Source organism: Chanodichthys erythropterus, chromosome 4 (assembly GCF_024489055.1).
Source record: "Chanodichthys erythropterus isolate Z2021 chromosome 4, ASM2448905v1, whole genome shotgun sequence".
Taxonomy (NCBI): domain Eukaryota; kingdom Metazoa; phylum Chordata; class Actinopteri; order Cypriniformes; family Xenocyprididae; genus Chanodichthys; species Chanodichthys erythropterus.
Genome location: NC_090224.1, coordinates 1,063,858 through 1,081,036, shown reverse-complemented (window position 1 = coordinate 1,081,036; position 17,179 = coordinate 1,063,858). Strand labels below are relative to the sequence as shown.

The window sequence follows — 17,179 nt, the reverse complement described above, 5'->3', positions numbered from 1 at the left end:
GTTCCTGGCCAACGTGGTGGGAACATCACAATGTGCGCTGCCATCTCCAATATGCATGGTGTCCTCCACCGTCATGCCAAACTTGGACCATACAACACAGCCCATATTCTCACATTTCTGGACAGACTTCACAACATTCTCATACCACCAGAGCGTATGAATGATGCAGACCATCAAAGAAACCGGTACGTTGTAGTATGGGACAACGTGAGCTTTCATCGTGCAGCCCCAGTCCAAAACTGGTTTGCTGACCACCCAACATTTCTCGTGCAATACCTCCCACCATACTCACCATTTCTGAACCCCATAGAAGAATTCTTTTCGGCATGGCGGTGGAAGGTATACGACCGGCAGCCCTTTGTGCGCATGCCTCTTGTGCAGGCCATGGAAGAGGCATGTGATGAGATTGATGTGGGTGCAATTCAGGGATGGATAAGGCACTCAAGGCGCTTCTTCCCTCGATGTCTGGCAAGGGAAGATATTGCCTGTGATGTTGACGAGCGTTGTGGCCAGACCCGGCTGTGCGGCAAGATGCTGCCTAATTATTTTTCTTGCCTTTTTTTTTTTTGTTTTGTTTTTTTTACTGTAATATATTTTTTTTTCAGAAATTTTCTTTTTCAGTTTACTTTTTTTGTAAGAATATTTTTGTTCAGTCCAATGTAAATATATCTGCTGTGCTTATGTTGTACTGACTTGTTTACTGTAGTGAAGGAAAAAAAATAAAAATGTTGCAACAGCATGTGTGTGTATCTGCAAATATTTCTGTGCATGTGAACAATCTGATACATATTTTAGTATTATGGCAAAGCATACTAAAGATGGGGGTGCTTTTCATTATGCCCAACGGTGTGTAGGTGGTTAGGCAAAAATCTGGTAATATGAATGAAGTGTGTGCCATTTCATGCAAAAGTTTGATTTTGATGATGCTCTGTGTAGTTTCGGTTGCAGTGCTTCATTTTGCAGGATATATGAGGTATTTTGCAGTTTGGGTGTGTGGTTTTGTGAATTGTGTTAAGTGTTTTGATAAAACCAGACTAGTTTGAAAAATTGTGTGTTAGCAATTGGAAAAAACTGTAACTGAGGCAGTTGTGTCCAACTCAAAAAGAACCAAATGAGTTGGTTCTGTAAGAGTTTTCTGAAGGTTGTTATTCGGTTCTTTTTGATTTAGTTGTTTTTGATTTGTGTGAAGCAGATGGTCTTGTATCACCCCAAAGGAGTTAATTTTGCAAATAATTTAACAAAATACACTGCGTTCCAAATTATTATGCAAGTGACATATCAGTAAGTTTTCAGTAGAATAAACATTTAGATTTTAGTTTTTCTAAGAAAATGTTTGTTTGTTTATTTATCCATGTCTTTTTAGATAACTGGTATCAATCTCAGACAAAATAATTTGCCAGATCTATGGAAACCCTACTTAGAGGTTGTTCCACATTATTAAGCAAGTCACAGTTCTCATGAAATATGGGGACAAAGAAAGATCTTTCTGAAGATGAAAAGCATGAAATGGTGCAATGTTGTGCAAAAGGCATGAAAACAACTAATATTGTGTGAAAACTGAATGGAGATTATCAAATTTTAAGATTTGTGCGTGATTTAGAGCACAGCAGAACTCGGTCAGATAAAGGCTTATTAAGGAAAGTTCCTTTCAAAAAAATTAATTGTATTAAAAGGGCAGCTATAAAAAAAGCCAGTGTTGAGCAGCAAACAGGTATTTGAAGCTGCTGGTGTCTCTGGAGTCTCAAGAAGCTCTCCATGCAGGCTGGCAGTTGTGCGTAAAGATGCATTTTAGAAACCACTAACCAAACCTCACAAAGAGAAACATTAACAGTGGGTGTAGAAATACATGAAGACTCATTTTTTAAATAGTTTTATTCACTGACTAATGCTGTGCTACAATAGATGGTCTAAACGGATGGATTTCTGGATGGTTGGTGAATGGCCACCACGTTCCAACAAGACTGCGATGTCAGCAAGGAGCTGGTGGGTGATGATTTGGGCTGAAATACTGGGAATTGAGATGGAAGGTCCCTTTAGGGTCTCTGAGGGTATTAAAATTACTTTTGCAAGATATGTGAAGTTCATAACTGGCCATTTTCAGCTGCGATATAAAAAGGAGGATAGTGCCTTCTGAAATACAATGCACTATGCACTATCCCATGCTATAAAAAAAAAAACCCACAGCAATAAAACTGTTTGAAAATGTATTTCTACACCCACTGTAAATGTTTCTCTTTGTGAGGTTTGGTTTGGAGTGGCTGAAATGCATCTTTATGCACAACTGCCAGCCTGCATGGCGAGCATCTTGATACTCCAGAGACACCAGCAGCTTCAAATACCTGTTTGCTGCTCAACACTGGTTTTTTTATATCTGCCCTTTTAATACAATTCTTTTTTTTGACAGGAACTTTCATTAAGGCTTTATCTGACCGAGTTCTGCTGTGCTCTAAATCACTTACAAATCTTATGATAATTTGATAATCTCGATTCAGTTTCACAAAATATTAGTTGTTTTCATGTCTTTTGCACAACATTGGACCATTTCATGCTTTTCATTTTCAGAAAGATCTTTCTTCCTCTCCAAATGGCATGAGAACTGTGACTTGCTTAATAATGTGGAACAACCTCTAAGTAGGGTTTCCATAGACCTGGCAAATTATTTTGTCTGAGATTGATACCAGACATGGATAAATAAACAAACATACATTTTCTTAGAAAAAATAAAATCTGAATGTTTATTCTACTGAAATCTTACTGATATGTCACTTGCATAATAATTTGGAATGCGGTGTATTGATTCAAAGTTCAAATTAAAGTTAAAATTAAAATTAGAGTTATAATTTTATTATCTTATTAAATGCAAAGCTTCCTCAAAGAAAAAGAGCCTAAGACAAACTAAGCAAGATGGACTATTAAGTGATCATGTTCAGTTGTATCACCTACTTGATGGATTTTCACCACATACATAAAAATATATCTAAATTACGACATATGCTCTCAATGACAAATGCGGAACAGTTAGTTCATGACCTCAAGGTTAGATTATTGTAATGCTTTACTGGGTGGTTGCCCTGCACGCCTAATAAACAAACTCTAGCTGGTCCAAAACGCAGCAGCTACTTAGAGTTCTTACTAGAACCAGGAAGTATGACCATATTAGCCCGGTTCTGTCAACACTGCATTGGCTCCCTATTAAACAAGGTATACATTTTAAAATCTTGCTAATTACATACAAGGCTCTAAATGGTTTAGCTCCCCGGTACTTGAGCGAGCTCTTAATGCATTATAGTCCAACACGTCTATTGCAATCTAAAAATTCTGGCTAGTTGATAATACCTAAAATATCAAAAATCAACCGCAGGCAGTAAGTCCTTTTCCTATTTAGCACCTTAATTTTAGAACAGTCTTACTTGCATTGTTCGGAAAGCAAACACACTCTGTCAATTTAAATCTAGACAAAAAGCACATCTCTTAAACCGGGCATTCACATAACACATTCTACTACTACACAATCTACTTCTATAATTCAAATCATGTAAATTGTTAGGCTGCATTAATTAGGTCAGCCGGAATCAGGAACACTTCCCAAAACACCTGATGTACTCTTTACATCATAAGAAAAATGGCGTCTACACAAATGAGTCTCTGTTTATCCCGAGATTTACAATAATATGCCAAATCCAGGCCATATCCAGAGGAAATTAAGGACTTGTGCCTGCCTAGACCCAACAACAACACAGCCCTGAAGTGTCAACTAAACTAACCTCCTTCCCTTTCCTTATGTATAGATAAAACATTATCAAAATTATTCCGATTCGCATGGATCTGTGGAAACCACTAATAATTCTGTATTATGCAGGCCAAACAAGTAATTTGGCAATGTCACTTTGTAAAGAAAGATATAGAGATATAGACTATAGACTAAACACGTAAATGAATGGCAAGAACGCATTAAAAGTCTTCTGTTTTCAGTTAAAAAGGTGTAATTTAAGCGGCCCCTAAGTTACTTTAGCTCGATAATAACTTTTTCCTAGAGCTGCTGTAAATCCAAAACAATCTCTGTCCATTACTTTTCCTATTATCACTGTGAAGCTGCTTTGAAACAATGAGGTTAAGATGACTTGACTTGATATGCATATATTAAATATTGATTGAAGAAACCATTTTAAAATCCTACCTGTTTATTATCTTATAATCCATTACAAAGTACAGAACATGTTCTAGCAACAAGACTAACAGTTGATAACTGAGGCACAAGATGGCAGCAGCTGCGTTGGAATGAAACGAGAGAGAGCGCATCCGTCTGCAGTGAGATACGAGAGATAAAGAAAAAAGCGTCGGCAAGAGCCATATAATAGTATTCTTTAATGTATGGCATATCCTTGAGAAATTACTTCAACCCGTTTTTAAAGAGATTGGAGAGAAAACCTCCTAGACACTAAAAACATCTCAAGTTCTGTTATATGGATAGTTGACATGTCCTGTGGTGATACATGACATAGTTAGATACATTTTGTTCCTTATTCATTTATGCTGAAATTTAATTTCAACATTTGCAACAGTTTTTGATGTATTTATACTGTATGTCTAATAATACATGAAAAATACATCATTTAAGAAATAAATATTGTTTGCTATATCCCTCCAATGTGTGTAAAGATGTTCTGCGTTGTATATTTTACCTCTAATAACCCTACGTCACATATTTATATTATATAACACTTACATAAGCTTTTACCTGAATGAGGACAAACACAGAAAAACCATTAATGCTGCATGTTGCTCTGTCTATGTGAGACGAGCCAGAAAATCTGTTTTGCTCATCTGTGTGTAAAAGCAAAAGAAACAGTTGAATATGTGTGTGTGTGTGTGTGTGCGTGATTGTTCAGTCAGAGTGTCATACCTGGTGAGACGTCCACCTCGATCACATAGTAACCGGCAGATCCATCTTCAGGACACATGGTCGCTGCTGCAGTCTCTCTTCCATCTTTTACCTCGGGTTGGTTTGTTGATGGAGAGTAACGTGCTCTGCCTCCGGATGTGTCCGGTACAGCTGTGTGGGAATGGGGATCCCAATCTGAAAGTGTGTCGGTGAGGGATGAGGAGCGTCGCAACTTGGTGTTGCAGCGATCGCCAGAGAGACGCGTCTCCAAACTTTGGATCTTAGAAAGGCACCAGTTCTTGAGATCGCTGACCACTGAAGCCTGCTTACAAACAGAGAGATGGAATAAATCAGCCTATGCTAATATATTTTAAGACTGACAAGAAAATGCATCACAATGAAAACTAGAATCAATGTAAGATTTGATATTTACATGCTGCTATTTGACCGATTCATTCAGTCACTTATAATTAATCTCCACATATCTGAGAAATACATCAAATATCATTACAGGGCAGAAACATCTCCAGATTATTAGCTGTATCGCCAAGCCCCAAAATGAACCAGACCACTTAAAAGCCAGATATTGTTCCTTTTACATCTAGACAAAGACAAAAACCATTACATCAAAGTGCCTTTCAAGGAAAGTCTATTCACTTGGCTTCTATATTTGCAACGCCTCTGGGCAGCTATTTCCGGCATCCAAGACCAAGTCCTATTTACTTGAATGGGGAATCCTGGAATCTCAAAAACTGCTTGCCAAACTCACATTTGAATAACATCTTTCGAATCGGCAACAAAATCTGACATGAACTGTTCCATAAATGTTGTTTCTTAAAGTTTATATTACTGTTGATGCAGTCCTAAACACACATCTTTTAATGGCAGCTGCAGTGACACTATGGCTGCATCTGAAATCAAATACTTCCCTATTACATAGTAGGTGAAAACAGTATGTGACAAAAGAAGTATGTTGAAATTCACAGTACTCATAAAAGAGTAGGCAAAAAGTACCCAGATGACCTACTACTTCTGGTGAGATTCTGAAGTGTGCATACGATGGACATTTTACTATCCCACGAAGCCACGGGAGAGAATTTGTGAATGGCAGTGAAACGACACAACTGACACTGGTAGGTCACGTGATAATGACAGCATGGCGAATGCAGTACATCCAGATTACATTCATACTGCACAAATTTGTACTACACAGAACATACTTTTTTAGCAGCCATGAAGTAATTACTTGTTCAAAATAAGTACCTACTCAAGAGAGTGTGGGATTTCGGACTCAGCCGATGACTTTACCAATTGGATCTTTTATTCCACCACATTGTATTGCACTTTCCCCATTCATAGTGATGTCAATATGAGCGCACCATCTTGGTATATCTAAGTCTTTGATTCTATGCTTTTAAAGCATGTAAAACTTGCTTTAAAATGGTTTATGCAAATGTGATGTCTGCATATAAAGTTTTTGGTGAATATTACCTGTCTTTTCTCTCCTTCCAAGCGTTCCTGTATGGCTCTCTTATCAATTCGATGTAAACATTCAATCCTCTCAGCAGACACTCTCTCTAGAGTGATCTTATCTAGAGCTCTGATCTGAAAATCAACACATAATAATCAACCCCAAAAACATTATAGGCTACATAAATTAAACATTTAAATAAATTGTCTGATAAAAGTTTGAACTGTTGAATATAGGTGCAAGCATGATGATTGGCCATTAACAATTGAAATTATGGGCTGCTGAAGTTGGCTACGTCTTTTCAGATATGGTTCAACAAGTCAATATAGGCCACAGCCAAAAAGTTAATTAGCTTGTATCTGGGAAATGTTTTAACAAATTTTCATGAGGGACTGATACACTGCAAATTTCATGTGAATTGGACCAGTGGCCTTGCACTGATATTTACTTTTCTTGGAGGACACATGGATTATTAGATGTTTATGTTGGTAGGTCATGAGATGTTTTGTCTAGGCTGTATGCACCTGATGTTTGTTCTTGCGGTCCAGTTGCCCCATCTTGCTGTTCATAAGCTCTTGTACAGTGTGAATCTCTGACTGCATTTCCTCTTTAGTTGCCATGAGTTGATTCTCCAGTTTATTAATGAGAGGCTCACACCTGCAGCCATTCAATGGGGCCTTTAATAGAAATAACACATAGAAAAGAGAAAATCAAACCATTTACTGCATGAGATATTTGCTATTTTTCACTTTTTGGAAAAAATGTTGGATAAGTCTTGGGGCTTGCTGACAGGGTCAGAGGTCACGAACTCACATACGGCCATTGCCAGAAGCCAGTGATTATAGTTTGTAAAGTTTTTATTTTTCTTTAAACCCATTGCTTATATACACACACACAAAACAAATGGCTGAAAAATCAAAATAGGTCATTTTTAGGAGAGTGAACACCCTTAATTATTGTAATCTATTAACAGCTCTTAGGATGTATGATTGTAATTTAATATTAGTTTGATAGTCCTCAATAGGAGAATAGTCCATAAATATGTGTAACCCAAACATACAAATATACTCTAAAGGTTCTTTGACAGCCTAACTATTAAAAGTTTTCAGTGGAGTGCTAATAGAGAAATGAATGAGTTTAATCTGATTGTGAAACCGTTTTGGTTCCTTGCCTGCATGATCTTGCCATCTTTGTCTCTGTAGAGAGTATAGAGCTGGTACGCCTTGTAGTTATGAGGAGGAGGAGGAGGAGCTGATGGACATGATCTCTCTGTTTTACTCTTCTTCTTATGATCGCTGTGTTTATTTTGTCTTCGAATGAGGGCATCTGATGGTGACAGCTGAAAAAACAAAACAAAAACAGTACAGAATCCATAAAATATTAGAATGTAGGGAGCTGTTTAATGTGAGAAAACAGTCAATGGAAGCGGTGCTTGTTGGGAGTCAATCAATAGCCCAGACACTCCACTTCACATGTAATATATTCAGTTCATTATACATTATTTCTTAATTGCGAAAATGCAAACATGATGTACCCTCTCTTTGATTTTCTTGTTGATGTTTTTGTTTGCACATGCCTCTGTGCCAAACACATTGTCATTCTGGCGGAGAGAACTGTCACTGCCGTGAGTATCATTGGCTGGAGATACACTGTCCTACACAAACACAGAAGTAAGTCACACCATTTACAATGACCAGCAAAATCTACAGACTGGATTTAAACATGGTGAAATGTGTTAAACAGAACTGAGAGTACTACAAATTTATTGTAATGAAACATAACTGTGATGATAAAGGAAAAATGTAGGGCTGGGACTTGATTTTATGCATCGGTTGTTGATTGGATATTGAGGTGTGGGCGTGGCACTCAAAAGTGGAGGTGGAGATGAATGTGAGCATGCACTTTTGGGGTTTGAGCACATGATGTCCTGCATACATCACCAGAGCAAAGTCTGTCATTTTCACTAGAAGGTCCAGTTAGGGCATTTTGATTAAACATTACAAGCAGGGCTTGACATTAAATGTTTTACTCACCAGCCACTGTGGCTAGTGGTTTTCCTAAGTTACTTGCCACTCAGCATTTTCACTGGCCAGATATAGATATTTTTAATATTATCTCATAATTTGGCAGTAGGTATGTTAGGCTGCTGTCACTTTACCTGACACACAGATCCATTATACTGTTACACATGTGTTTTCTTTCTCAACCTTTTATGTTCACTTAAAACCTAACTATGTTAATGTGAATACTCGCCAAGACTGGCATTTTGACATTATTTTGTGTGTATTTGATTGTTTAAGAACAATAAGCAGCAAAAAATAAATCAATTTAGTTTTGAGAGGCAGTTTTATGTGCACGCACTTTGAGTGTGAGCACAAAATCTGTTGAAACTAGTAAAATTATGTGCCGATATTCAAGCTCTGTAACACCAACAATTAAAGGTGTGTGGCGAGGGGGGCGTGGTTCAGCGAAGTCTGCAGCGGGAGAGAGAGGCAGGAGACGAGCGGTTGAGTGAGTGGGTTAAATGCAAATGACGAACACCTGTTTCTTGTTTCAGTAATTGGCGTGGAGAGAGTATATAACGCCAGGAGAAACAGGAGTGGCGGAGAGAGAGAAGGACTACTGACTGCTTACCCCCTGGATGCTGGAATTGTTGGCTGGAGTTGCTTATGTTTGTATTGGACCGTTTTGTGCCTGTCTGCACACCTGTTTTGTTATTTTTGAAAACCAAATAAAGCAGTCAGTAGTCAAGCTGACCCTGTCCTCTTCCTTCCTGACATTGAACTTTGTTACACTGGTGCCGAAACCCGGGAAGGGAGAGGAAAGCCGCCGCCATGCAATCGTCCTCCGGAACGCCATTTGCGGAGATTATCAGCAGCCTCGCGGGCCTACAACAGGAACAACATCAGGCCCTGCTGGACTTGCGGAGAGATCAGGAAAGATCTTTTCAATTCATCGTCCAAGCCCAGCAGGAGGACCGCGAGAGGTTCCGGAGCTGGATTGACCGGGAGGTTCGACCGGAAGCCACGGAACATCGCGCTGTGCCCGCCCACCTGCCATTCAACAAAATGGGATCTGCGGACGACCCGGAGGCATTCCTGGACCTTTTGAAAAGACGGCCGAGCTGTCAGGCTGGCCGCGGGACCAGTGGCCGATGCGCCTGGTCCCGCTGCTCTCCGGGGAGTCCCAGATAGCGGCACAGCAGCTTCCGGTCCAGAATCTCCTGGTCTTCGACGACCTGAAGAGGGCCATCCTCCAGCGGGTCGGCCGGAGCCCTGAGGAACACCGACAGCGTTTCCGCTCGCTCGAGCTGGCTGAGTCCGGCCGACCCTTCGTGATGGCCCAACAGCTCCGGGACTCCTGCCGCAAATGGCTGTTGGCTGAGGGAAGCGACAGTGGAGAAGATCGTCGATCGAGTGGTGCTGGAGCAGTTTATCACTCGGCTACCGAAGAAGACAGCCGAGTGGGTCCAGTGCCACCGCCCCACGTCGCTGGACTCGGCCATCCATCTCGCGGAGGACCATATGGTGGCGTGCCCCGGGGTCGGCGAACCCCTCTCATCTGCTTCTCTCTCTCCCTCTCCATCTTCTGTCCCTCTCTCTCATCCTGTCCCTTTACCCAGGTCACGGCCGCCTGGATATCCGCGTGTCCCGCCCCGGGGCGGGGCGGGTTTGACCAGAGCCAGTCCGGGACTCCACGTGCCCCGCCCAGGAGGGCGGGACTGGTTTCCACGGGACGGGATCCCACTCCTGTTTCTCCGCTTTCTCCACGCCAATCATTTACCCCACCCCCTGCCACTGGGGCGGCGGGGAGGTCTGGGCCGGCCTGTTGGCGTTGCGGGGACCCGGAGCATTTCATAGATAAATGCCCGGTGATGGAGGTTGGGACAATGGTTCGGGTCCCGGACGCCCCGCAGGCTGCCCCGGTCAAGCTGGCTGGTACCAAATACCTGTGAGTATCAAGGGGGGTACCTATCAGGCTTTGGTGGATTCAGGATGTAACCAAACCTCGATCCATCAAAGCCTGATTTCATCCGGGGCATTGGATACAAGCCGCGTGGTTAAGGTGCGGTGTGTGCACGGGGATATAATGGAATATCCTGTAGTGTCAGTCATTATCCAATTCCGGGGACAAAAACATAGTGTTGAGGTGGCAGTTAATTCGCACCTCCGGCATCCGTTAATTCTGGGAACAAATTGGCCAGCATTTTTCTGAATTATTGGGTTATTTATGCACGGATGCCTCTTGGGGGAAAAATGCGGTGGATGTGGAGGCGCGGGTGCAGGCGGGAGAGACTGATCGGGGACCACTGAGTGCTGCTTCAGGGGAACAGAGTGAAATCGAGAGAATAATTCTCTCGGAGCGCGATGATTTTCCCCTGGAGCAGTCTCAGAATGAGACGTTGAAACGTGCATTTGAACAGGTCCAAGTCATCGACGGTCAGCCTCTCCAGCCTGGACGCGCGCTTACCTATCCATATTTTGCAGTTGTGAAAAATAGGTTGTATCGGGTGACCCAAGATACCCAGACAAAAGAAGATACAACCCAGTTGTTAGTTCCAAAGAGCCGCCGGGAAATGCTTTTCCAGGCGGCTCATTCTAATCCTATGGCTGGACACTTAGGACAGGCAACAACACTAAATCGCCTCATGACCCGATTTTTTTGGCCGGGCATTCATGAGAATGTGCGCAGGTGGTGCGCGTCTTGTCGTGAATGTCAGCTGGTGAATCCACCGGCCACCCCAAAAGCGCCTTTGCGCCCACTTCCATTAATGCAGGTCCCCTTCGAGAGAATTGGTATGGACCTCATCGGGCCATTAGAGCGATCATCTAGAGGACATCGCTTTGCATTAGTCATTGTGGATTATGCAACACGATATCCTGAAGCAGTGGCTCTCCGCAGCATTTCTGCTAAGAGTGTTGCGGACGCACTGTTCAGTTTAATCTCCCGGGTGGGGATTCCAAAAGAAATCCTCACCGATCAAGGCACGGCGTTTATGTCACGTACGTTACGCGAACTTTATGAATTATTGGGCATTAAAACGATCCGTACCAGCGTCTTTCACCCACAAACGGACGGGCTGGTCGAACGTTTTAATCGCACGCTTAAAACCATGATTCGTAAATTCGTTCAGGAGGACGCCAAAAATTGGGATAAATGGTTAGAACCCCTGTTGTTCGCTGTGCGAGAGGTCCCGCAAGCCTCCACGGGGTTTTCCCCCTTCGAGCTTCTCTATGGACGCCAGCCCCGCGGGGTTTTGGATGTTCTAAGAGAAACTTGGGAGGACGGACCATCTCAAAGTAAGAACGAAATTCAGTATGTCATGGACTTGAGAACAAAACTTCACACTTTGGGGCGGCTGTCAACGGAGAATTTGTTACAAGCCCAGGACAAACAGAGCCGGCTGTATAACAGGGGGACTAATTTACGAAAATTTACACCGGGAGAGAAAGTGCTTGTATTGCTCCCTACGTCAAGCTCTAAATTATTGGCAAAGTGGCAAGGACCATTTGAGGTCACACGGCAAATCGGAGATCTCGATTATGAGGTAATACGGTCTGATAGGAGGGGGCACGTCAGATATATCACCTCAATCTCCTCAAAAAATGGAATGAGGCAGAGGCAGTGATGCTGGCGATGGTGATTGGTGGAGAGGATGATCTTGGGCCAGAGGCGATTTCCAAACCTCAATCTCTTGCGCTGGCTCCGGGAGGAGATCATCTCTCGCCCTCCCAGCTCACTGATCTCACTAAATTACAAGCAGAATTTGCGGACGTGTTCTCCCCCTACCGGGCCGTACTAATCTGATTCAGCACCATATCGAGACAGAGTCGGGCGTGGTAGTTCGCAGCCGGCCGTATCGCTTGCCTGAGCACAAGAAAAAAGTGGTTCAGACAGAATTAGAGGCAATGCTTGACATGGGGGTAATAGAAGAATCCAGCAGTAACTGGGCGAGCCCGATAGTTTTAGTTCCTAAGACGGACGGCTCGGTTCGGTTCTGTGTGGATTATCGCAAGGTGAATGCTGTGTCGAAATTCGACGCGTATCCAATGCCACGGGTGGACGAACTGCTTGATCGGCTCGGTACAGCTCGATTTTATTCGACACTGGACTTAACAAAGGGATATTGGCAGATCCCCTTGTCGCCGTTATCTAAAGAAAAAACAGCTTTCACAACGCCGTTCGGATTACACCAATTTGTCACTCTTCCGTTCGGGCTGTTCGGGGCACCGGCTACCTTTCAGCGTCTCATGGATAGGATTCTACGGCCCCATGCTGCGTATGCTGCAGCCTATTTAGATGACATAATTATATTTAGTCATGACTGGCAGCGGCATATGCAGCATTTAAGGGCCATCCTGAGATCGCTGAGAGGAGCTGGGCTCACGGCCAACCCGAAGAAGTGTGCAATTGGGCGTGTGGAAGTAAGATATCTGGGCTTCCACTTGGGACATGGACAGGTGCGTCCCCAAATTGATAAGACTGCAGCAGTTGCGACCTGTCCGCGCCCCAAGACCAAAAAGGAGGTGAGACAGTTCCTGGGGCTGGCGGGATATTATAGGAGATTTGTTCCTAATTATTCGGACCTCACCAGCCCTTTGACTGATCTCACTAAAAAGGAGGCGCCAGATACGGTCCAGTGGACGGAGCCGTGCCAGCAGGCCTTTACCCAAGTGAAGGCTGCTTTATGTGGCGGGCCGCTATTACACTCTCCTGATTTTTCTCTCCCATTTCTGTTGCAGACAGACGCGTCGGACAGGGGGCTGGGTGCGGTCCTGTCCCAGGAGATAGAGGGGGAGGAGCGGCCGGTGCTGTACATTAGTCGGAAGCTCTCAAAGAGAGAGACTAAGTACAGCACCATAGAAAAGGAGTGTCTTGCCATCAGATGGGCCGTCCTCACCCTCCGATATTATCTCCTGGGACGGGAATTCACCCTCTGTTCGGACCACGCTCCCCTGCAGTGGCTCCACCGCATGAAGGATACCAACGCGCGGATCACTGCAGGCCGGATGGCTCCCCGGCCTGAGTCGGGCGGTGGGGGTATGTGGCGAGGGGGGCGTGGTTCAGCGAAGTCTGCAGCGGGAGAGAGAGGCAGGAGACGAGCGGTTGAGTGAGTGGGTTAAATGCAAATGACGAACACCTGTTTCTTGTTTCAGTAATTGGCGTGGAGAGAGTATATAACGCCAGGAGAAACAGGAGTGGCGGAGAGAGAGAAGGACTACTGACTGCTTACCCCCTGGATGCTGGAATTGTTGGCTGGAGTTGCTTATGTTTGTATTGGACCGTTTTGTGCCTGTCTGCACACCTGTTTTGTTATTTTTGAAAACCAAATAAAGCAGTCAGTAGTCAAGCTGACCCTGTCCTCTTCCTTCCTGACATTGAACTTTGTTACAAGGTGCTAAAGAGGATGTTTTGTTTTATACATTTTTGCAATATTACTTGAAACTGTCTTTACTAACTGATAAAAGGATATTTATTAGGTGCACTGAAAGGAATAATATTAATATACATCATCTGTGCACGAGGTAGGGCCTTAAAAACATCAGCCAATCCTTTATGCGATCATCGCATAAACGATTGGCCCTCTGGCTTGTCAGTCACTGCTGTGACATTCCTTGTTATGGACGAGCGCAGCTGCGCGCTCCAGTAACTTTCCACACTCCACAGGCGCCACATGCAATGTTTTTGTCCGGAGACAGGAGTAACAACTGCAGATTATGAGTTACCTGCGGTGAGTCCAACATAATGAATCCACTAACACGACACAGTGAATGCTGGTGGTAAACACTCGTGTTCCAATACTCGTGCACGAGTTTTGGGAGGCGTTCCCTCGAAAGGAGGAGAGGGGTTCTTACGCATGCGCTCATTTCAAAAACTCAGTAACAGTCTTTGGTTTCTCAGTCGATGAAAAGATCCTCTTTAGCACCTTTAATCCAGATCAAATGAAACAAGTAAGTGAGGGGAGGCATGTTTGTGTTTCAATTCGCTGTCTGAAAGAGACAGTGGATTTGTACAGCATTAGATTGTTCCCACCACGGCACAATAGAACACAACAAGTATGGTATCAAAGCAATAATTGATTTAATGCTCAGTTTATCGAGGGGGAGGGGGGGCTCGTTCTGTGCGTACCCTGAGATAAAATCTTGCAGGCCCCCCTAGTCTTGAGATACACATGGAACAATCTGAATTTTGAATTATTGAAAATGTTATGCACATCTGAAGTGTTTTATTACCATGAGAGTATAAATGTTCAATTATTAAACATTCTGTCATTAATTATTGCTTGCATCACATTCAGTCTCTAGAATGGTTGCTCATTCTGTATTGATTGTATCTGAGAGAGGGTGTGTAGTTTTGCTCCTCTACCTTTCTCGGCAGCATCTCATCACGAGGGACTGACTGTGCTCGACCCTCAGTCTTCATCTTGTCCCTCCTCTTCCTCACAGTGCGTCCTCGAGTGAAGCTCTGCATGCAAATACAGACATTAAGGCAAATGTTGCTGGTCTTAATTGTTAACAGATCTACATTTAAAAAGTGTTATTTGTTGCATGTTAAAGGGATAGTTCTCCCAACTTGTCATCATTTACTCAACCTTCTTCAAGTAAAACACAAAAGGAGTTTGTTTGTTGTTGTTTTTTGCCCATGTAATTGAAATCGATGGGGTCTGATGCTGTTCTGGACCCCATTCAATTTCATGAACAGCTGAAACATTCTTAAAAAATATTTTTGTGTGTGTGTGTGTGTGTGTGTTTCAGAGAATGAAATAAGGCTGTGTGTCCACCAAAGCATTTTAGCCAGCTGAAAATACCAGGTGATTTTCTGAAAATGCCTTGCATTTTTTCAGTTAAGACTCTTTTGTTGCTATGATACAGAATATCCATGGAATTGTTGCTATTGTATCGGATTTGGAAGATTGGAAGTTTGTTTCAGAATATAAAAATGTTGATACAATGTAAAGTATTTGCTCTGGCTCTCTTTGTTTTATTCAAAGTTGAATATTTTTCAACTCTCTGCATACAAAAAAGGTTTAAAGAGAGGGCCTGACCAAAATAGTTTGAGAACTACTGCTTTAAAGTATTTCAAATTCACCCTGTTAACCAATTCTTATGTAATCATCTGGCTCACATCACATCTTTGATCTGATAGGTCATCTGACCTACAACTGAACACTCTAATCTAATTGTCCTCTTAATTCAAAAATGTTTATATTGTTCTGCATCAGGTTAAATCTGGACTGAAATCCTCCTTTGGCTCAAGATGAGTGAATGCATAGGAATTCCTACATTTGATTCATGCAGGATGTGCACATGTGCAACCAACCACTGAGCAAGAGCAATTCATAATGTATTCCTTCCTAAAACATCCCACTTGAAACTCGATGAAAATAGAATTAGAATGTTGTTGTTTTTTTGCTGTTGAGCAAATAATAAAAATATAAGAAAAAAAAGAAGAAAAAAAAATCAACTAAAAATCAACCATATCATTTGCTCTTCAGTATGTGTGTGTTTTCTTACCTGTGGGGCTTTGGTGAGCAGCAGTGCCACTTCAGGATTATCATTTTCACGAGCCTGATCGAGGGCCGTTTCTCCTGTCTTCACCCAAAACATACACACAGCTAAGAACCATGCACATATTCACACAGTGCCAACCTAGAGAACCATGTTCCTCAAGAAATGGTTTACAATAACTGTGGGCAGTGCCAATACCCCCCCGTTTGGCACTCTAGGTCCTGTGGATACTATTGGGGGACGAGTCTGAGTCTGTGAGCCTTTTTGCAAAGATATGAAAATAACTTTAAATGCAATTCAAGTGTATCAATCCACCTTATTTTTGTTGTAAGAGAGTGAAGCCATTTGTAAAATGAATGTGTCTAGCTTCCAGCGTCATTGGTTTCCAGTTATTTTACCTGTACAAAAACAAACTGTTAATAAACAAATTGGCTTGTAGCGCAAATAGTTTCACCATTTACTGCACTCTCTTATTCTTCTAGTAATTCACCAATAGTGGCTAATGAATCGTAAGTCTTGCACATTCACAGAAAATATCTTACTTCTGCATTGAAAAATAAGGTGGATACTCTGGAGAAGGTGACAGTAAATGTTACTTATTGGAGCAAAATGACCGCACAAGGTGCAGTTTGTTGGAGATATCCTAAAATTGGGTTGGTAACTCGATTCCACTCAAGACCTAGATCAGGGTTTCTCAAATCCAGTTCTGGTGGGACACTGCCCTGCAGAGTTTAGTTTCAACCTTAATCAAACACACCTGAACAAGCTAATCAAGGTCTTCAGAGTTACTAGCTAAACTCTGCAGAAGAGTCATCCTCCAGGGCCGGATATGAGGAACCCTGAGCTAGATGGCCACCTACAGTACGTCGCCTAATAGGTTGTCTGGCCCCAACTGTGGAATTTATTGAAACACAGCAAATATTTAGGCCAGAAACATACTCTATGCAAGTATGAAAACGCTTGACCAATGCATTGCTGGCATGTGCTCCTATTGAACATACTTAAAGGGGCTATATGTAAGAATTTTCATGTATTATTTGCTTTATTGCCAAAGTGTAAACAGCTTGTAATGAAACTTAAAAAACGAGACTTAGGTTGTCTATGAAAGCCTGTAGGCTGACTTTTATGTGAAGAACTTTGGACATTTTTGCCGGGAAAATCAAAAGGATTTAAATGCGCTCCCAAAAGCCTTTCTTCCATTCACACATAAAATGAATACAATGTTCAGGATAATGCCAAAAGAGCTATTCTGTACAGTAATGTCAATGTGTCACACAAAGAAAAGGGATTAATTCAAACTATAGTCTCACATAGCCA

The 17,179-nt window shown here is 42.5% G+C and overlaps 1 protein-coding gene across 6 annotated transcripts in view; it reads right to left on the bottom strand.

Moving 5' to 3' along the window:
• Positions 1–17,179, bottom strand: part of ankrd6b (ankyrin repeat domain 6b) — a 49,830-nt gene that overhangs the window by 11,340 nt on the left and 21,311 nt on the right. For 3 of the 6 annotated variants that reach the window (XM_067383581.1, XM_067383578.1, XM_067383580.1), the window contains 7 exons: positions 15,869–15,946; positions 14,721–14,819; positions 7,888–8,007; positions 7,525–7,692; positions 6,878–7,030; positions 6,374–6,487; positions 4,904–5,207 (listed from right to left, as the gene is read on the bottom strand). In XM_067383581.1, coding sequence (XP_067239682.1) covers positions 4,904–5,207; positions 6,374–6,487; positions 6,878–7,030; positions 7,525–7,692; positions 7,888–8,007; positions 14,721–14,819; positions 15,869–15,946 — 1,036 coding nt within the window. Of the gene's footprint in view, positions 1–2,661; positions 4,304–4,903; positions 5,208–6,373; positions 6,488–6,877; positions 7,031–7,524; positions 7,693–7,887; positions 8,008–14,720; positions 14,820–15,868; positions 15,947–17,179 lie in introns of those variants that run through there. The other 3 variants (XM_067383579.1, XM_067383583.1, XM_067383582.1) reach the window with 2 other exon arrangements.